Below are 21,642 nucleotides of genomic sequence, written 5' to 3'. Positions count from 1 at the left end.
TTGTTCAGTTTTTTTTTTTAAAAAAAAGGTGGATAGCCGTCTGCTGGTGGGTTTAATCACGATTCCATTTGAAGTTTCCAGTTAAGAGGTCGGGAAGCATTAATAAAAAGCTGGAAACTTTTTAGTATATGATTTCGCCGCTCTTAAGCACTTTATCCATTCAGCTCTGTGGCTTCTCCATTCATTCGGATTGATACAAAGTCGTTTACTTACTGCCTGACTAATAGTTTGGAGCATGGGAATGAGGCGAAGCAATTCTTTGTCTGGAGAATCGCCCTCCCATTTAGGGACCACTACCACATTGGACATCTATGGAGAGACAAGAACATTCATTTGAGGCCAAGCATAAATCAGAAGCTCTCAAACGTTGTAATGTTTGGGCAGGTAGCTGACGTTTCATGACCCAACTAAGTAACATCATCAGTGCTGGAATGGGTTTATAGAGTGGAGAAGAGAACTAGAAGTAGAAGTGGAAGTGGGGGAGGAGGAGGGGGAGGAGGAAGAGGAGGAGGAGGAGGAGGAGGAGGAAGGAGGACTGTGGGGTCCTTGGTGTTCTTTAAGCTTGGTTGTTTTCTTGCAGACGTTTCATGACCCAACTAGGTAACGTCATCAGTGCTAGAAAGGAGAGGGGTTTATAGAGGAGGAGAACTTGGTTGTTTCCTTGCAGACATTTCATTACGCATCAGTGCACTGTTGATGTTATTTAGCTGGGTCATGAAATGTCTGCAAGAAAACTACTAAGCTTGGAGAACAACAAGGATCCTACATTTCAACTTTGGCAAGTTTAAAATGGGTGGACTTCAACTCCCAGAATTCCCCAGCCGGCACTTGGAGTTGAAGTTTTAAACATCTTAAAGTTGCCAAGGTTGAAAAAACACTGCTCTAAATTATTAACAGCTAGCCCTGACTTTTGAAATGTTGTCAACCACCAATTTGAAAGCATTTTATTCAACCCAAGGGATCCAGGTTCACATTCAATCAGGACACACCTTCCTCATTATATAAAAAAAATAGAGACTGGTTGATGGAGAAAACATCTACCAGAGACCCTGAAGGGAACGTTTCCAGGTCAAAGTATTTTGTCCCAAGCTAGAGAACTCCATGGGATGGCTTGCTATGGAACAATATCCCCTCATGTCATGTTGGAGTACCACACCTGAGCATCACCTGGTAGGGAAATGCTTGCAGGTAAGTTGCAACTGCCACAGTCCTGTCTAGATCTCTTTCCACTACTGACAGGTCCTTTACATAGGAACCATGGCTACAAAAACAGTCCTCTTGATATAGCTGGTGCCTTGGAAGAAAACAAGAAAAGAAGATAAACTCATTGGTAGCTCCCATTGCAATGAACAAGGGCATGCATTCAACTTTGCAGCTACTAAGATTGTTGGCTGAGTAAGGACAAAAATAGCCAGGGAAATGATTAAAGCACTGGGAAACGGGCCCCTTGTCAGCCATCAGGAGTGCTGATGTACCACCAGCTTATAAGGTACTTAAGAGCTGAGGACGGGCAGCACAAAGGAAGAACAATCAACAATTTAAGAGCAGCCAAGAAATTCAACTTTCTTCAAGTCTTGTCTTGCCCCGGAATTTGTTCCAAAGCCTTCATCACCTGATTAGCTTCCTCTGGGGTCCAAGGACCTTCAACATTTGATCCGCATAATCTTGCTTGGCAGTAGTAAACACAAAAATCTAAAAAGAAATAGCAAGAAGGCTTTCTTAGCAAGTTGTGGAACATTCAAAGTAATCCTTCGACATTGTTACGGATGATTGATTGTAACCAATTTCTTTCCTCAACCTCTTCTCATCGGCTTTAAGGGTTAGCTGAAGAATTTGAGCCAAAATCGTTCAGCAGGTGATCCAGAGAGAATTTCCAACTACTCTTTTGCCTATAAAAACAATTTTGAGGATTATTTTAGGTCAGGCTCTGATTGGAGGTGGGCAACAAGGCGCTTCTTCAGCTCTGACTGGATGATTCATGAGCCATGGCTTAGCTTCTTGTGCAATCGTGGTCAACCGTGACCATGCCAAAGTTAAATAAACCTTGGGAACCCAGCTTCATTGTCTTTTAGCCTAGCATGGAACCTGAACTTGGGATTCTTTTGCTAGGAAGACCCACGTCCTGTCTCTGGATTGTGGTCCCTTCCTGAATCCCTAGCCATCTTCTACAGATCTTCTGCATCATATTCAATTCAGCACAGATCACATTTAATTGTGGTTAGAGGACTTACCTCATAGATTTTGGCCAGGGCTTCTAGAAATTCAGGAAGGTGTGGTCTCAGCTTTATGGAAACCTCAAAGACACAAGAGTCAGGAAAGTGAAGTGAGAGGACAGTTCACTCTTAAGTCCCTCAACGCAACCCAGATAAACTCGCAATAACTTGAAAGAATTTCCCATTGCTGAGTATTGAACTGAAGATTATGAAAATATGCTACTTCCAAATTAAATTTCCTTTAAGGGGCCCATTTCCCAGTGCTTTAATCATTTCCCTGGCTATTTTTGTCCCTACTCAGCCAGCAATCTTAGTAGCTGCAAATTTCCTTTCTCGCTCTAAATACTGTCCAAAAATGCCCACTGTAAAGAATAGTGAGGCCTTAGAGATTTTGCTTTGTACATATTAATTCTTCTATCTTTCTTAAATTAGAATTTTCATTTTTTTAAAAAAAGCTACCAAAGGAATATATGCCATCACATGTAGCCGTGTGTGTTGGTGTAAGCACTAGAAGTAGCCTAAAACTCACAATCTCCCGTTTTCTAGTTTCAGCACCTTTAGTACTACACCAGATAAGTGTTGTCATATAAACCAGGAACTGGCTACGTAGTCCTTGAGTTACAACAGTTCCTTTAGCGACCGTTCAAAATTATGACGGCATTGAAAAAAACTGACTTATGACTGTTTTTTGACACAACTGTTGCAGCATCCCCACGGTCACGTGATCAAAATTCGGACGCTTGGCAACTGACTCGTATTTATGACGGTTCCAGCGTCCCGGGCTCACCTGATCCCCCTCTTTGCGACTTTCTGATCAAGCAAAGCCAATGGGAGTAGCCGGATCCACTTAACAACCGTGTTACTAACTTAATAAAGAAAAGATTCCCTTAACAAGTGTGGCAGGAAAAGTCGTAAAATGGGGCAAAACTCACAACGTAAATGTTGGGCTCACTTGTGGCTGTACGTTGAGGACTATCTGTACTAAAGGTAGAAAGACAAATCCAGATTGCTTTGAATAATGTCTGAAGGCAACTATGCAGATTTTCAGAAATGTTCTCCAGCTGGGGCTTCATGTCCTGATAAAAATGGACCTCTGTCTGCATAGATACTCACCTGGTAACACCTGTCCTGGAAAGGTGTGGTGAATGTTGAGGCATCATCCCAGACAGTTGTCAAGGAGGACAAGGCCAGGGTCCCTTCCTGCAGAAGACACCAGTGAAACAATGCTGGAGATTCAAACATGAGCTAGTGTTTTGCATAAGAGTCTCCTGTAAAGAATGACCTTCAGCGCAGGAGATCTTTGAGGTCGAGACACCTCAAAAGCAGGAAAAACATCTTTGACTTGTGACAGCAAACTTCATGCAGATGTTCTACAAACTGCTAGGTCATTTCTTGCTAGCTATGAAACATCTCTTCGGTCTTCAAATGAAGAGGAAGAATTGACCGGCAAAATGCAGGTGAAACTGGGGAGAAGAGCTATAAACCTGGAGTGAATCCAGAAACTCTACGTATTTCCCATGGAACGAGTCCAAAGCAAGGTTTGTGGAGATAATCGTATTACGTCACCTTCAAAATGAAGGATTCTAATTGTACTTTGTTTAAAAGAAGTTATCTCAAATCCTGGATCTCAAAGTATCTCAACTCAAGTCAGTTTTTAGAATTGGTCACATGCAATGGACATAACCCTAAAAGAAGGTTGAAGGGAAGTAGCTGATTTCCTTCAACTATTGGAGAAGTAACAGGTTTGAAGAGCTTTACCATTTCCAAGACAAGCGTATTATTTGGGGTCCAACGCATCTTTCTTGGTATGGTCCTCCTCTGAAGTTTCTGAATGTCTCTGGGCTGGGTAAACCTGGGTCAATGAAGACAGGACATTTGTCATCAACTAGAATCTCAAGCTTATCTTGTTGACGTTCACCACCTTTCCCATTGTTTAACAAGCTATAGTTAAAACGTAGTTTGCACTGTTCGATCCCAATAAGTAAGTGACTAAGGAGTTCTCCAGCATTTCACAAAGTGTTCTCCATCTTCTCTGGACTCAACCTAGGACATCACACGCGCAAAGCATCACCCTAGGTGACATCTCCCAATATCCTCCATTATTTCAATCTCCAACCAGTGAAGTGGAGGCTGATGACGTCACTTACATGTTCAGCACGTTGACTCCAGTTGATGCTCCTTGCAAGGGGTCTCCTAAATACATGGCATCTACCTGTGGCTTGTCTGTTGTTAATTTCGGAGTTTCTGGGTCTGCAAACAAAGAGACTGCCGTAAGCTTTTGAATTAAGATCGTTTTGAGGGGATGCCTTCCAGGTCTGTGAAGTTCAGCAAAAATATCTGCAGGTATATGATGCAAATGAAGCCTTTTTAGAACTTCTGCAGATAGAAATACTAGCCAGATCAGTCAAGGGCCTAGCAGTTGCAAATGGACAAGTTTGGTTAAAAACCACGAGGAGTTATTTTTGTGTGAGTTCAGCAGGTCAAGATAATCCACTTGGTTAGTTTATGACTCAAGATCTTACACAAAGTTGGAAGGGGGAGTAGCTCTGTAGCCAGGCTACGTATCAACGTAGCTTCAGACGTAAGAAGGAACTTTCTGCGCTGCCAGCAACTTCAATGGGGGGGAGTAATTTCAATTATAAGACTTCCATTGTGGTTCTGTTTGAGTGCTTTGCTTCTGAGTGGGTTTGCTTCTCAAAACTCACCTGGGATTCCTGCGAAGGAGAAATAGCTTTCAAAGGGCAAACAGCCTGCGGTGATATTTTGGGGCTCCCAAGAAGACGGCAACATCTCAAGAAGTTGTTTCAATGAGTCCTGAAAGAGGAGGACAGACACTGGCTGGAGAGCCTACTTGCCTCAAGGAAGCTATTCTCCAAGGCGCGTGAAGGCAGGACAAGAAGCAACGGATGGAAACTCATCAAGGAGAGAAGCAACCTAGAACTAAGGAGAAACTTCCTGACAATTAGAACAATTAACCAGTGGAACAACCTGCCTCCAGAAGCGGTGAATGCTCCAACACTGGAAGTTTTTAAGAAGAGACTGGACAGCCATTTGTCCGAAATGGTATAGGGTTTCCTGCCTGAGCAGGGGGGTGGACTCGATGACCTCCAAGGTCCCTTCCAACTTTAATATTATTATTATTATTATTATTATTATTATTATTATTATTATTATTATTATTATTATTATTATTATTATTCCTAAAGGGGAAGTGGGGAGCATGGCTGCTCTTCTTCAGTAACCTGAGCTAACTCCAGGTAGGGATGTCCTTCTCCACCCAATGTTAACGGTTTACCTGTCTGCAGTTATTAAAAACACAGTGTCAGGGATAAGCAGAAACTGACATGCAGGCTTAAGCTGGGCTGCCTTCTTCCTTACACCCAAGACCTCCTGGTGCAAGCAAGATTTTCGTTTTGCTAACAACCCAGAGAATTTGGGGGTGCTGCCTGAAACCATTGCAAATTACCCATTCCCATCAGATTGCTAGAGGGCAACACAATCAGGGTCCAATCCCTTTGTCTCTTCTGCAAAAACTCTTTATTTTCCCAAAAGGACTACAGGGACAATTTGAAATACAGGTAATAAACCAGGATGCCCTCGGTAGCTAAATTCCCAAGCAAGTTCCTGGTAAAATATTGATGCATACTGAACTTGTTTCCCCGTAATTTCTACTCAAAGGAGTAGAAAACTAGTTGACTAGTTAATATGCTAGTTAAAATGTGCATAAAAGAAGACACTAGCAAAAGGCATATTCAGATTATGGATTGAGGGGGGGACAAAGAAGAGGAGGTCTACCTATTCTCCAAAGCACCTAAAGGCAGGACAAGAAACAATGGTTGGAAACTGGTCAAAGAGAGAAGCAACCTGGAATTAAGGAGAAACTTCCTGACAGCGAGGACAATTAACCAGTGGAACAGCTTGCCACCAGAAGTCGTGGGCGCTCCATCACTGGAGGTTTTTAAGAAGAGGCTAGACAGTCACCTGATGGTATAGGTTCTCCTGCTTGAGCAGGGGGCTGGACTAGAAGATCTCCAAGGTCCCTTCCAGCTCTATTCTATTCTAATCCTAATCAGACTTAATTAAATTTAGTAGGAACCAGGCTCCATTGAGGCCAATGCACTTACTTTGAATAACCGATTTAATTCATGAAACCCTGGTTTTAAGAAACAACCTTAGTTGTTAATCAAAAGTGCAGACTTATAAAGATTCATTATCCTAAAACTGTTCATCATGAAGTCTGTCCAAATGAGAGTGCAGTCTCTGCTTGTTTTGCTTGTCTACTTTTTGTCCATCTTAAATCTTTGCACACCTTAAAATATGAAAGCTTCATTATTACCTCATTCATTTGGCAGAGCCAATGGGGTCTTTATTACTTTAATAGCTGATAACATTCATCTTGTCTTGAGGGTGATCAAGAGAAAGTAAATGCTAGCTTCATTGCCTGGAGCTAATGAGCGCGGGTTATAAAAGCATGTAGCTCATTCACACAACCGCAACTTAAGCCAAACATGGCTTGTTCACCTAGAGTTCCTCTCCTTCCTAATTCTACATTGCCCAATGCAAGTCTTCAGAGGAGACCAATGTAGTAGCTGTCCCTCAACACTTATTGACTGCTTGTTGGGAGTGACAAAAACAGTAGAACGTTGTAGAACACAGTAGGACAAAATCAAATTCATTTCAAACTTTCTAAGGAAAGCATTCCGACTCACTTTTTCAATGCAGCAAAGACAACTCTGGTTAAGAGCTGTGAAGGTAAGAAGGTGAAGTTAATTATACAGGAAGAACCTTTTTCCCTTAAAGGGGCAAGGAGCCCTTTGAAAAAGTCCCGATAAATCTGTTTTAAGGTCTCGTTCTTAAAAAGCACAGAAATTGGTAATCCCGTAGATCATATTCGGATGCTTACACAGGGTGATTTTGGGATATTTTTGTTTCAAATGTGCAAATAGGTTTTTGCAAAAGGATCCTCTAAGCGGGAACTTTGTTTCCTTTCTATATTCTTTACCCTGTATGTGCCCGACTTTGCTAGTGAAGGATATTGTGAAGTTGCTTGTTCTTCACTGAATTGAGTTGTACATACTCTCTTTAACTTAAGGAGTGCAAACAACCCAGTGCCAGTGAGTCATAAAAAAAATTGCAAAGGCAAAAGTTTCATCCCTTTAACCCAGTGTTTCTCAACCTTGACAATTTTAAGGCAGGTGGACTTCAACTCCCAGAATTCCACAGCCTTAAAATTGTCAAGGTTGAGAAACACTGCTTTAACCTATTGGGGCTCTTGTGCATTTAATAGACAACTTCCTGCTATTTGATCTGTGCAGGTTTTACCACCCCTTACCACTAGGGGGAAAATGGGAAGTGTCTCTTATTTTTTTTTTACTATCCCTTTTATATACACAATTCAAGGCAGGGAACATATATAATACACCTTCTTCCTCCTACTCTCCCCTCAACGATGCTGAGGTGGCTTGGGCTGAGAGACGGAGGAACTGAGCCAGGCACCCAGCTGGCTTTCATGCCTAATACTACATCTCACAGTCTCTTAGTTTCTAGGCTGACACTTTAACCTTTCTACCAAGTTGGCTTTCCGACTCAAAGTTTCTCAGCCATATTTCAGAAAGAAACTAAGAAGGATCCGCTCTAGGGCAAACCATTGTGGATGGTCATCTCTTAAGCAGATCAACCTTCCTCTTGAGATCCTCCCAGATGTTTTAGAAAATCCGCTGCAGAAAAATGACCGTCTTTATTGCAACCCAAGATGAGTGGAAATTCTGTGAATAAGCAGCAATGCAACATTTCTAATTCAGAGTTGAATTTGGACTTTTTGAGAGACCGATTCCCACATAAGCAAAAGGCCAAGAAGTCGCTCGTTAGAAAACTCAAGAAATCCCCTAAACCAGTGATGGCGAACCTTTTAGAGACCGAGTGCCCAAACTGCAACCCAAAACCCACTTATGCATCGTCTGGTCCCGAGTGGGTGTGGCCCATTGGGTGGGCGTGGCTGCAGTGGTAACGGTAGACTGGGTGGGACTAAAAAGTTCAATCAATCAATTCCAACTTTGCAAGATCTTTTTTTTCCCCACAAGAAGTTGAAATTGATTGATTGAACCTTTTTTTTTTTTTGCACATGGCGACAAAGGCCTAAAGCGAAAAGGTTTTATAAAACCCAGCTGAAGGCCTAGGACTGGGGCGATGGCGCGCGTGCCCACCGAGAGGGCTCTGAGTGCCGCCTCTGGCTCCCGTGCCATAGGTTCGACACCATTGCCCTAAACTAAGAAATAGATTTGTATGCTAATAATTTCAGAGAGGTAATGGTTGAGCAAAGCAAAGAAAAAACATTCCCTTTTAATAAATAATGTTTAATCTCTATAATGACATAATCTTCAAGCTTTGTCAAATGAAACATTTTCATTAGAAATGAAACAAAACCTTAATTTATTTATTTTAATGAAAAGCATTATTTGCTTGCATGATTCCCGAGATGTAGGTTTCCTTTTTTGAGATGACCACTCTTGCTTCATGCTCCACATTGGTCTATTTTTTTTTTTAAATAGCAGAAATTGTACATTTTGCTTTTTGGTCTGCCCAGGCAGAATGGGAGTTGCAATCTGAAGACAGTGATCCAGCTTTGGGTACAAAGCTGCCACTTTACTCCGTGCCCAGTTATTATCAGCTTATCTAGACAAAGTATGAGTGAGATCTTAAAAATATTCTGCTTAGCAATTTGTGTCTCCCTCCTGCCTCAGATTTACTTCTGTCCCATCTAGGGGCTTGCAAGCCAGTGTTTGGGAACTACATCGTTACCTGTCTTTGGAGATATACTTCCATAATGCCGGAAAACAGCTCCCAAAAGCCATCATTTGAAATCTGAATTGCTGGAATTTGGCGGAACGGGCGAACAGGCTGTCTATCGATATTTCAATCTTGGCAAGTCCTCTTTCTGTGATTTTTTTTCACGACAAACCACACACACTACTGAAGCTAAAACTTTAGAGTCGGTAGGCTAAACAACAGAGTTAGGGCTGGCTCTAAGCTGAGGGAGTATCACTCCTGGTAGCAGCTGTGGGATAACAGCAAGGTTTTAGTGGTGTGCCACATGGCTGGCTAAATACTTCAGCTGGCTGACTTCTTTTCTGTTCAGTGGCACGGACCACTGGATGATGGTTTTGGTGGTCAGTTGTCCTGCCAGTATGTTTGTATACAAAGCAAAGCAGGTACTCTCCTGTCCTTCTGACATAGGCAACTTCAGCAACGAAATCAGAATAAGCACAAGTCTCATTTTATGCAACTTCCGTGAATATGAAGCTCTCAAATTGTTTTGGCATAACTTTCGACACTCTTATCATTGTTCTCGGATTAAGGAGGAATCTTGTAAAAGCTCTCTTCAAAGTAGGCCTCTTTTTTTTTTTTAACCCAAAGAAGCAGATCTCTGTGTTCTGATTAGCAAGTTTGCTTTGGAAACTGTAGCATTTTGGGGGGCCTTTTTAATCCATACGCTATCATTCTCTGCATCACAATCCTGTGTTTAATCTTAGGGGATCTGCCCTAAAACAGGAAAATACAAAAGAAAAACAAAAATGAATGTGAAAGGCTTTTTGCAGTAAATAAGTACAAAAAGTTTAACGTATCATCCTGTCCGGGAGGCAAACGTTCAGTTTTGATCTCTGAATTATTGCCAATAAATGAGGAATTTAGAAACCTCCTGCCGAGGGTCTCTCAAATATAAATGTCATCGCTAACTGTGGTTGTCAAAAGATCAGAGGTGCAACTGCAGTTCAACTGGGGGCGATCCGAGGTTGGCTTCTGAATTCTGAACAAGAGCGTTGAAGGAGCTTGGCGTCACGCTGATCAGGCCATCGTTCTGAGGAGTTTCCCCCCTCAAGAAATCGTCCTCCTCTTCCCCTTTGCCCTGCGCAAAAACACACAACAGTTCAAGAGAAAAAGAAAATGGCTATAGGATGGCTTAAAGCAGCAGTACCTCCCAAATTCGGCCATTTTGATAATGTGTGGACTTTCAACTTCCACAATTCTGGGCGTTCGAGTCCACACGTCTTCAAATGGCCAAGGTCGGAAAGGTCGCTTTAAAGCAGTGTTTCTCAACCTTGACCATTTTAAGGCATGTGGACTTCAACTCCCAGAATTCCACAGCCAGCAATGCTGGCTGTGGAATTCTGGGAGTTGAAGTCCACATGCCTTAAAATGGTCAAGGTTGAGAAACACTGCTTTAAAGGAAGAAAACACAACCACTTTCCAATTTGTTTTTCATTATTTTTCTCTCTCCTGGATTTTGCTGAACCACCTTCTTGGTAGGGCCAGTGTTGAAGGATGGTGAGATGCTGGCGTTCACACAACGTCTGGAACTTGCAGGTTCCTCGCCGCTGATCTAAGATGACCTCCTTCAACTGAAAACCTCCCCGATATGCCGGAATTAGCAAACTTCCCAGCTCCAGGGAAAAGCAAACATCCTTCACAAGGAAACGTGCTGATGGAGCTTGAATGAAACTGCTCACCTCAGTGGTGGGTTCTGCGGTCTCTTTGAGGTCCTCGGCACTCTGCTCTTCCCAAAACTGATACAAAGGATTGATTGTGTTCTTTGACCTGTAACGCACACGAGAAAGAGGGGATAAGGAAGAGGGCAGAAGAGGGAAAGACAAAACACGAGGTGTTGCTTAACAGGAGCTGTAGAGTTGAAAATACACAACTTATGAGGAGAAACAGTCTTCCATTTGTTCGCTCTAGACTAGGGATCTCAACTGGTATAAAAATACAGCAACCGCGAAGGTCAGTTAGGAGATGGGCTGTATATTTCAAAATATAATAAAGCATTGCTAAATATTTTGCTGTATAAACATTCAGAAGTCACCACCGCCTGTCATTTTTGCTCTTCTTATAACCTTACACAACTGATAAAAGCACGATCTCTTTTTTACGTATATCACGTGGGCAAAATTGAGTCGTCTTGAACTTTTCAAAGTAGATAGATCAGCATTTCACTACCTGACCCTTTCCAGACATGATGGACTTCAATTCCCATGATCCCTAGCCAGCAGAGCCATTGGCAATGACTACTGACAGTGAATATCCGGTGTGTCTGGAAGGCAGGAAACGAGACACACAGGGAAAAATATTACAGCTTGCCCGCCGGAATTGAAAAGAAAAAAAAAAAGGCATGTTTCAGCTGAGGGTTACCTACTTCTCAACAAGGTACCTGTTCTGAATCGTATAACTCTATGTAACCCTAACTAGCGAGCATGTATCTGTATGTTAGAATATCTGGCATTTATTGAGTTAAGTGCTGTCTCCTTAAGAGATGGCTTATGGGAAATGTAGTTTAGCTAGTCAGTCATCCCATGTTAATGGGTCAGTGGGAGGAGTTTCTAAAGGGCATTGGGAGACTGTTTGGAATGTCTTTGTCTGAGAGAAGCATGGGCCATCAGATGTCACCAGATGACCATGCTTTAACACTATAAAGATGCTATGGAGAAAGAGCATCATTCTTTCGCCTATAGGGATGGACAAAGATGTATTATCAGAGGCAACCGTCATGAATGCAAATAATCTTTCTGATTAAATATGTTTTTCTTGTGAAATTATTCCTATTGAGTTTATCTATCTGATCTGATTTACAAAGGCGTTTTAACTCAGGATCAGTATAGTACCTTTTAAGGATGTAAGGATCGAACGGGAAAAAACTGTCAAGGGGGTTTGTGACTGTCTCAACAGACTCTCCCCCACAGCTGCTTCGGACAACTGGCAATATTTGTCTCCGGTTTCTCTCAATGATGGTGTCACAGAAGGCCACCTGGTACTTCCTAGAAGGAGAAGGAAAAAGAGGAAAGGAGAAAAATTGAGTTTTCTTAAAAAAAAATTCACAAACAACCCATCAACCCATTTCACAGAAGAGCTTCTGAAGGCAAGGTATGGACACCTCGTTACCCTTGGTTCCTTGGCAGCTTCTCTTTCCTCATTCCAGTATTAGCTGCCTTCTTCGGGGTTAGTAAAGAGACAATATCAAGAGCTACTATTTTCTCTTTCCTTAGCTTTCCTCCTTTTGCTGATAACAAGGTCTGAAACGCTTGGGAAAAGAACCCCAGGATGTCAGTGAAACAAGGGTGGAATTTCTGCCATGAAACAGAAACGTTTTTCCATCTCAAACAAGTTATCTTCCCCTTCCTCCAGGTTCAGAGAAGGAAATATGAGGTTGCTAGCCTTCCACTGGCTGGGCTAGGAACGTGGAAATGGAGTAGGCCCAAGATCTGGATCTTCTCCCCCTCCTCCCATTTGTTTCGACAGGGTAATAAACATTTCTGGATGCATCAAATCCTTTATCTGTTTGAGCAACAGCAGGAGCTGCAGAAGAGATATCTCTACATTTTTGCATTCAAGAAATGCCTTAGACCAAGGATGTTCGACCTTGGCAACTTTTAAGATTTGTGGACTTCAAACTCCCAGAAATCCCCATGGCTGGCTGGAGAATTCTGGGAGTTGAAGTCCACAGGTCTTAAAGTTGCCAAGGCTGGACACCCCTGCCTGAGACTGATTTAAAACACGGACGAAAGAAGGAAAAAAAATGCATCCCCACTATCACCCCGTTTCTATATGCATGCAATAAATGGACAGAGTCCCTCTATAACACACTCCAAATTTTTAGAGATTGTTGATGTAAGTAAGTAAATAAATAAAACAATTGTACCTGGTAAGGGCCGCAAAGAGACTCACAATGGTTGGCAGACAGACCTTCAGGGGATTTAGCTGACACAGAACAATGCGCTCAAAGTTTAAGTGTTGTAGGTAGGCCAAACCTTGTAAACAGAAGACCAGAGGAATTCACTACATTGAGTCTGAGCTTTCTATGCAGTGCTACATTTTACAAAATTTAATTCTAAGAGGAACACATCTAAATTATTCTGACGTTGCAGAGGTTTCTAAAATACACTATTCTCTGGGAAACATGGCTTAGCAGATCCTTAGTGGATCAAGGTGAACAATGCATGCAGATAGTCCTTGATTTACAACCATTTGTTTAGTGACTTTTTGAAGTTACAAAAGCGCTGAAAAAAGCTTGAACCAGCAGTGAAAAAAGTGGACGGTTTGTGGGAATGTAATGACTCTAGGCTGATTCCTCTCTTGACTCCACCCGCAGGCTCTGCCTGTCCTTCTCCGACATCTAGACCAGACACAGAGATTTTCTGCCCACCTGTTCTCCTTGTCTGGTGAATTTCTGCTCACCTTTCTTGAGGTTTCCATCCAGGATCTGCTTGTGGCGAAAGATGACTATGTAGAACACAGCCTGGCAGGCTGCGTAGAACGGACCATGGAGTGCAACGTCGCAAAATGCTCGGGACCCTGTGCCCTGGTTGTCGATGTAGGTGTGCAGCCAGCTGACCAGGAGATCTAGGCAGGCTTTCACTGTCCTGAAATGATTAAAAAACAAAAAAAGAACCTGGCTAAGTAACCTGAAGGATTAGGAATGGATTAGGAATGGCAAGATTGAAGACCCAGTCTTAGAAATTCAGACTGCCTCTCAGCCTTAGCCTTCTTCCTAAGGTTCTACAAGGATATAATCTACTCTTTTGGATGCAGCCCTACTTGACAGATTCATCTGTCCAAGGATCGCTCTTGTGAACTACTTACACAATGGGAATAAAATTGGCCCGTGCCAAAAAGCTGCCAATGTAGTTCCCGGTGGTTTGCCGGATGACAGCGGGAACATTTGGGTTCTGTAGCTTTTTCCAGAGATGTTCCACGAAAGCTTCTGCGATTACCTGTAGGATACAGGAGGTAACTTGGTAAGTTTTTTCAAGTTTCCTTGGAATAAAGGACAAGAATATCCAGTTAAGAGGGAGGAAAAAACATAAGAAGGGAATAAAAGTTTGACCACTTACCAGTCTGAAACTAGAGAGATAGAACATGATGAACTGCACGTGACACGATCCATGGGTTGTTAAAATCAGCTTATCAAATACAGCCACCAGATCTCGGTATAAGTCTTTGGTGTTGCCAACCTCAATTTTCCCTTAGGAATAAAAAGATTTATGTTCCTAGAATTATACGCTAAGACAAACAAGGAGCTTTTAAACAGGATGCTAAGTTTGCCCAACTTTCAGAGGCTGAACGTTTTATCATTAATACGCCAAAAGGCGCTTCCTTCGAAAAGCATGAAGCTGGGAAGAATGACTGTTCTTAATTCGAAGAATTCGAAGTGGCTGAAGAGGAACAGAAGTCGTGGAACTAAAGCAGGGGAATTCAAACGTGGCAACTTTAAGACTTGTGGACTTCAACTCCCAGAATTCCTCAGCCAGCCCTGGCTCAACTATGCTCAGCTCAACTATGTGGGCTTCCTGCTGCCAAACAATGCTGGGAAACTCCCCCAGGTTTTATTACCATTAACGTAGCACACATCTTTAATGTAGGAAAACATCACACTCATCAAGATGTCAAGGCGTTCCGCAATGGGGTGAGCCATGATGTCACTCTTCTCCAGATTCTCTCCATCTTCATCCTGTTAAAAACCAAAACCCGGCTAAATAGATAGTCCTCGACTTACAACAGTTCGTTTAGTGACGGTTCAAAGTGAGAACGGCCCTCATGACTGTTTTTTCACACTTGAAACCGTTAGTGTCCCAAGTGTGTGTGTGTGTGTGTGTCTATCAATATTGTTTAATGAGCAAGCTTACCATATTGAAGAGTCCTTTCTCACTGTTTCCCTCTTCATCTTCTTCGGCAGCTTCAATATCTTTTCTTGGAGCACTTACCTGTTGAATTAAAATGGGACGGGCTTGAGTATTTTCGAAGTTATAGTCAAGGTATAGAACTGTATAATAAGTGAAGGGACTTTGGTGCTCTCTGAGCTTGGTTGTTTTCTCACAGACGTTTCATTACCCAACTAGGTAACATCATCAGTACTAGGAAAGAGTGGGGTTTGTGGACAGCAGCAGCAGCAGCAGGAGGAGGAGGAGGAGGAGAATTGTGGGGTCCTTGGTGCTCTGAGCTTGGTTGTTTTCTCGCAGACGTTTCATTACCCAACTAGGTAACATCATCAGTACTAGGAAAGAGTGGGGTTTGTGGACAAGAGGAGGAGGAGGAGGAGGAGGAGGAGGAGGAGGAGGAGGAGGAGGAGGAGGAGGAGGAGAATTGTGGGGTCCTTGGTGCTCTCTGAGCTTGGTTGTTTTCTTGCAGACATTTCATTACCCAACTAGGTAACATCATCAGTGCTAGAAGGAGTGAGCTTTGCTCTAGGTTCCTCACTCCTCTAGCACTGATGATGTTACCTAGTTTGGGTAATGAAACGTCTGCAAGAAAACCACCAAGCTCAGACAGCACCAAGGACCCCTCATTTCAACCCTGATCTACAAATATTCGGCTTTGTCAATGTATAACAAGCATATTCGTTCTCTTATCTTACTGCCCAACAGTTTAGTAAATACATACGTATCAGCATCACTTGCTGAAGAATATGAAGTTTGTGAAGTTAAAACTGTTTTCACAAGGGAACTACAGAGACTCTGTATAAAACCCCCAATTTACAGCATTCTATACTTACATCTATTTTTAGCAGCTTCTCAACAACCAGCTCCAAAATGTCATGCCTCAATGCTGGGATATATACGCTTATTCGCAGTATATTATGGAGGTAACATTGCTGAAATGAAAGAGTTCCCCATGAAAACACTATACAAAGAATTAGATTAAGAGAAATAAATTTCAGGACCTTCCAATTTTTACATCCAATGTTAGAATCATCACAGATTTAAACAGCCTTTTTTTAAAATCCAGTTTTTAATCATACTGCTCGGACCCAACAGTATGCCTATTGGAGGTATTTTATCCGAGAAAGCAAGACTGGGTTCATACTTAATTGATTTATTTATGGTTTAGTAAGTTGCAATTTCTTTATTTTACATATAATGGTATGTCATAAGCCATGATGTACAAATTAAAATCATGACACTTCTAGAGAACAGGAAAACTGAAGGAAACATGTTGGGCTTAGCAAAGATAAACAAAACCAACCATTAAATGTCCAAAGGAGAAGAAAACTTCCTCTGGAGGAACAATCATGATGACCCTTCAGGGTGTTTCTGAGCCATCGAGATCCAATCATAGATTTTCAAGAGATCTTTCAATTAAATGAACAGCAGACACCAAAAGCACTAAAGAACCCTCATTGGCAGAAAATCAGGTACTTACTAAAGTTCTTTCTGATTTATTAATAAAGGGAAATTTTTCAGCCAGCACTGGCATCAGAAATTGTGGTGTCCTACAACGCAGAAAATATAAGCAACAGATAAGCAAACCCAGCCTTCATTCATTTTGCCGTGACGAGTACAATGTTTAAGAATGCAACATAAGTCTAGAAGAGCGATTTGATGATGATTTGGTGACTTGACCCCATTGCTGCTGCCAAGAGGTAGGGTGGGGGTTATGGGTTTTTATGTTGTGGATTTTTAATATTGTAAAAGCTGACCAGAGTCATCTGTGTGAGAGCTGGGCAGCCATAGAAAATTGTTTAACAATAGGTCAGAAAATAATAAACATTCACTTTGAAGATGTAACATGGAGTGGCAGGGACTTAACACTGGATAGGATGAGGCCTTATCACCTGTTAGGAATAGGGCTGGGTTTAGGGTGAGAGGTCAGGGTTTTGCTTTTTAACTGTAATATGTTTGTAAGGTGGGATATACATATCTTTCCCAATTTAACACATGGCAGGAGATGGCTGATAATTTCTGGAATCCTGGTTGGATGGAGCCATGTAAGTGAAAAGACTAGGTCCACATGTGAAGATTCAATTAAACCAGTGTTTCTCAACCTTGACAATTTTAAGGCATGTGGACTTCAATTCCCAGAATTCCACAGCCAGCATTGGGAGTTGAAGTCCACATGCCTTAAAATTGTCAAGGTTGAGAAACACTGAAAAACTGATTCACTGCTAAAGGCCTATGCATAGGAATCTCCTTGATTAATGGTTGGCATCAGCTTAGAATCAGATAAGGGCCAACGTCACTCAAGAGGGTTGTGACTACGTAGGGATTCTAGGCTGATCCCCCTTTTCACTCCGCCCCTAGGTTCTGCCAATATTTCCCCTCTCTCTGGGCAACAAATAAGCAGTTTGTGTTAGACAATGTCTTCTCCAGCCCAGAAAAAAAATCAAAGATATTTAACTTACAAAGGGACATATTTCACAATTGTCTGTAAAGCTCTGTGGCAGGTGGTGAAGCTCTCGACAACATCTGCAGAGATTGAAAAACAACACATCTGTTAACCCAGAAAGATCATGGATACAAGCAGGCTTCTATTTTAGGCGTGGTCAAGACCTTCCAATTTTGAGTGCATTTTTGTTGCTACTATATTGTGGGAGGTGCTGGTGGCCAAAGGCAGCCATTCGTGTTAAGGATTGAGTTTCTGTGAACTGTGTTTTGTTTGCCTTGGACACTGACTCAGGTCTGTGAGAATAAAAGGGGTTAGTTTTTTCTTGCGGTCCCTGCCTGTTTCTTGGAAGAGGGGTTTCTCCTTGTGAGCATAACAAGGACTCAAGTAGGCTGGGACAGAACAACCACACCGAATCAAGTTAACACTCCCTTGCTACACAAACACAACTAGCAATAAAAATAATATACAAAATGGGCAGAGTACGGATAAAAGAGTCAACCAATAAATACAAAAAAAACCGGAAGAACTCACTTTCATCGTCGTCTGAATCAGAGATGTCCACGTCATTTTCCCGGATGGTTATTCGGGCTGGATAGAAACAGAGAGGCTTGTAAATAGTGATCTTGTTCATCACCAAAAAATCTTGCAGAACATTTTATAATCAATCAGTAAGAAACACAGCTTTCCTTAACAGGTTTACAGCAGTCTCCCACAGAGCCTTAGGGGGCTGTAAACCCAGGCTTGAATCCAAATTTCCTTGCTTTTAATTCCTATTATTAATTCTAAACTCAACAATGAGCAACAAAGATGATTAGGGGACTGGAGGCTAAAACATATAAGGAACGGTTGCTGGAATTGGGTATGTCTAGTTTAATGAAGAGAAGGACGAGGGGGGACATGATAGCAGTCTTCCAGTATCTCAGGGATTGCCCCAAAGAAGAGGGAGTCAAGCTATTCTCCAAAGCGCCTGAAGGCAGGACAAGAAGCAACGGATAGAACGTAATCAAGGAGAAAAGCAACCTGGAATTAAGGAGGAATTTTCTGACAGTTAGAATAATTAACCAGTGGAACAATCTGCCTCCAGAAGCGGTGAATGCACCAACACTGGAAGTTTTTAAGAAGAAACTGGACAGCCATTTGTCTGAAATGGTATAGGGTTTCCTGCCTGAGCAGGGGGTTGGACTAGATGACCTCCAAGGTCCCTTCCAACTTTATCATTATTATTATTATTATTATTATTATTATTATTATTATTATTATTATTATTATTATTATTATTAAACTCCAGCTGCTATTATTTCTCTGGGCAAAAAGGCAATTTTATCTACCAATCAGTAGGGTTTTTTTTGTAAGACAGATTTTGTTTATTTATTTTTGGGTTAACACTGAAGCATCATTTTTCCCTCCTCCAAAGTAGATTCATTCTATCTTAGGTGATGTATACAGAGAGTCTTTCTGTTTTCTGTTTCTAGTTTTTGTTTTTTCAGTTGGGTAGCTGTGCCCTTTGGGATGGAGGGTTCATTTTTCCCCTTGGCTTTTAAAATATTTCATCTTCTATTTCTTTCAGTAAAACTGGGGAAAAAAATTACTTACGTGGCACAAAGTGTGAGACGATCATCGCCAGGCATGGCCTAAGATAGATTGTCTGAGCAGACACTAAGTTACTCAGGAAAGCTAGATACTCTTCCACCACAGGCTGACTTCTCCTCAACCAGGGCACTTTCTGCGTTTTTAGAGACAACAGGATCAGAAGTTGGCGCGCCTGTTGTGTCCCCCAAATCAAAAAGCAAGAAGCGCCTCCAGTGTAACCAGAGGATTCTTACCAACAGGATGGAAATTAGTTGTTCAAACTCCTTGGTCAAAAACGTAACAGAAGACCGGAATTCAGAGAGCCAGTTAATAATCTGGTCATCCTAAAAATAGAAGCCATCATATCTTAATTACTGAATTGCACTGGCTGTCAAAGGTTTTACCTGGCGGGGGAAGGGTTGTTTTTAAGATAAAAACCATCAGACCAATAGCCTGCCACACTTTGCTCACACATTGCTTGCCACACAGCTTAAGTGTGGCAACTAGATTAGCCTCTCAATTTTGAAACAGCAGAAGAGTTGAAAGTTTTGTGGGGTGTTTGGTGCTCTCTGAGCTTGGCTGTTTTCCTGAAGACATTTCATTACCCAACTAGGTAACATCATCAGTGCTAGGAGTGAGATTTGCTCTTTGTCTCCCTTTTAGCACTGATGTTATCTAATTGGGTAATAAAATGTCTGCAAGAAAACGACCAAGCTCAGAGAGCATCAAGGACCTCAACAGTTCAACCCTGAGCAAAACAAATATTTGTAGTTAAAGAGTTTTGTACTACACTTTCCCAGGAAATCTGTTTGCCAGCTTCCTCCATTAAAGGCAGAATGTGAGAAACCAAGCATTTGTGTAGTCTAGTTGGATGTTCAAAGAGACCCAATAAATTAGACCCCCCCCCTAGCGTATGCATCTAAAACATGTTATCATATTGTTACTATTAATTACTATTAACTGTTGTTGGAATTGGGTATGTCTACTTTAATGAAGAGAAGAACGAGGGGGGACATGATAGCAGTCTTCCAATATCTGAGGGGCTGCCACAAAGAAGAGGGAGTCAAGCTATTTTCCAAAGCGCCTGAAGGCAGGACAAGAAGCAACGGATGGACACTAATCAAGGAGAGAAGCAACTTAGAACTAAGGAGAAACTTCCTGACAGTTAGAACAATTAACCAGTGGAACAACCTGCCTCCAGAAACGGTGAATGCTCCAACACTGGAAGTTTTTAAGAAGAGACTGGACAGCCATTTGTTTGAAATGGTATAGGGTTTCCTGCCTGAACAGGGGGTTGGACTAAATAACCTTCAAGGTCCCTTCCAACTTTATTATTATTATTTTGCCATAGAGAGGAAAATGAGATGTAGTTCCTCTCAGCAGAAATGTCTGCCGTACTAGGATGACTATTTGCAAGAGGCAAGGAGCACTGGGTAATATAGTTTTCCCAACATAACTGACATATGACAGTATTGAGTAAACTTATGATCGTTAAACCTGGCAAACAATGGCGGATTTAAGAACAGTGTGTAATATTTTATTTTATTCACATTCGAGCTGTGTTTGGGTAATATTCTGCTCACTAATTATACACTATAACACATAAAGAATACTAAAAAAAAAATTCAGATTAATTATTTCATTCTTTTCTTAAATCTAAAGAAGGTATTTCAGAGTATTTGAATATTATGGAAATCTTACTTTTATGTCTGGATCCAACAGCTGATGCTTCAGCAAATCAAACTCAGTGGTTTTGCCCTGAAAGAGAAAACGGCAGCTTTTCACTAAAGAACTCCAGAAATCCTCTTTCCAGATATAGTAATAATTCCCTCGGCAGCAGAGAAAAATAAAATAAAAAAACCCTTGTGGGTGAACCCATCAGTATTAAAAACAGAAAATGTTATGCATGCATCCCATTCATCTGATGTATTTTTCCTTGCAGGCACTGCCCACAGCATTACCTGTTGATACTTCAGTAGAATCTCTGCCAAAGTACCACCGAATCTGACCGTCTTCCTTGGTGGCGATCTCAGAAATTCATCCTCAGCCAACATGTCAGAAAATCCTAAAAAATTGCGATGTAAGTTTGGCATATGACCATTACAGGGGAAAACATTTGATTTTGATGAATCCACTATGATAACCAACCACTGTTATTTAGGTACTTATTTATATCCTGCTTGTATTCGTTTTATAAATAACTCAAAGCAGTGAATAAACGCAATCCTATTTTTTCCTAAGAATAACTACTTTGTGAGGTGAAGTGGGCTGTGAAATAAGGATTGCATAAAGTCCCCCAGCTGGCTTTGGTGCCTAAGGCAGGACTATAACTCAGTGTCTCCTGGTGATTGATCTAAAGTCACCCAGCCTGCTTTCATGCTTCCAGTGGGACTAAAACTTACAGTCTCCTGGTGTCCCAAAGTCACACGCCTGGCTCGTGCCTAAGGCAGGACTAGAACTTACCATCTCCTGGCTGAACTTACTAGCCCACTAGAGCTTTAACACACGACCCATTTAGCACAGCTTGGTTAGTCCGGCTTAAAGCCGTTATCTGAAGCCCACAAACTGCAATTGTTGTCAACAAGTCAGGACAGGGTACAGCTACCAAGGTGTAAGCCAATTGATCTTGGGTTCAGGCTTTATGACAGCCTTTTTTTTTCCTTGTTGAGATGCTCCTGTGACAAGGAGGGCTTGTTGGAGGATGCATTCAGAA

At 41.8% G+C, this 21,642-nt stretch overlaps 1 protein-coding gene across 1 annotated transcript; it reads right to left on the bottom strand.

Annotated features, from left to right (window-relative positions):
* Positions 1-8,560: 8,560 nt before the first annotated feature.
* On the bottom strand, positions 8,561-20,983 carry RRN3 (RRN3 homolog, RNA polymerase I transcription factor). Its single transcript, XM_015826882.1, has 17 exons — positions 20,891-20,983; positions 20,631-20,687; positions 19,184-19,273; positions 18,954-19,083; positions 17,892-17,948; positions 17,377-17,440; positions 16,398-16,467; positions 15,751-15,849; positions 14,885-14,962; positions 14,592-14,709; positions 14,093-14,223; positions 13,842-13,972; positions 13,437-13,621; positions 12,901-13,009; positions 11,867-12,019; positions 10,718-10,805; positions 8,561-10,116 (listed from the first exon to the last, which is right to left on the bottom strand). Exons 1-17 carry the CDS (start codon positions 20,981-20,983, stop codon positions 9,964-9,966), a joined length of 1,806 nt encoding a protein of 601 aa, XP_015682368.1. The 3' UTR covers positions 8,561-9,963.
* Between the last annotated feature and the right edge of the window lie 659 nt (positions 20,984-21,642).

Source organism: Protobothrops mucrosquamatus, unplaced genomic scaffold (assembly GCF_001527695.2).
Source record: "Protobothrops mucrosquamatus isolate PMUCROS unplaced genomic scaffold, P.Mucros_1.0 scaffold3352, whole genome shotgun sequence".
NCBI classification, from domain to species: domain Eukaryota; kingdom Metazoa; phylum Chordata; class Lepidosauria; order Squamata; family Viperidae; genus Protobothrops; species Protobothrops mucrosquamatus.
This window is presented reverse-complemented; position numbering and strand designations above follow the sequence as displayed.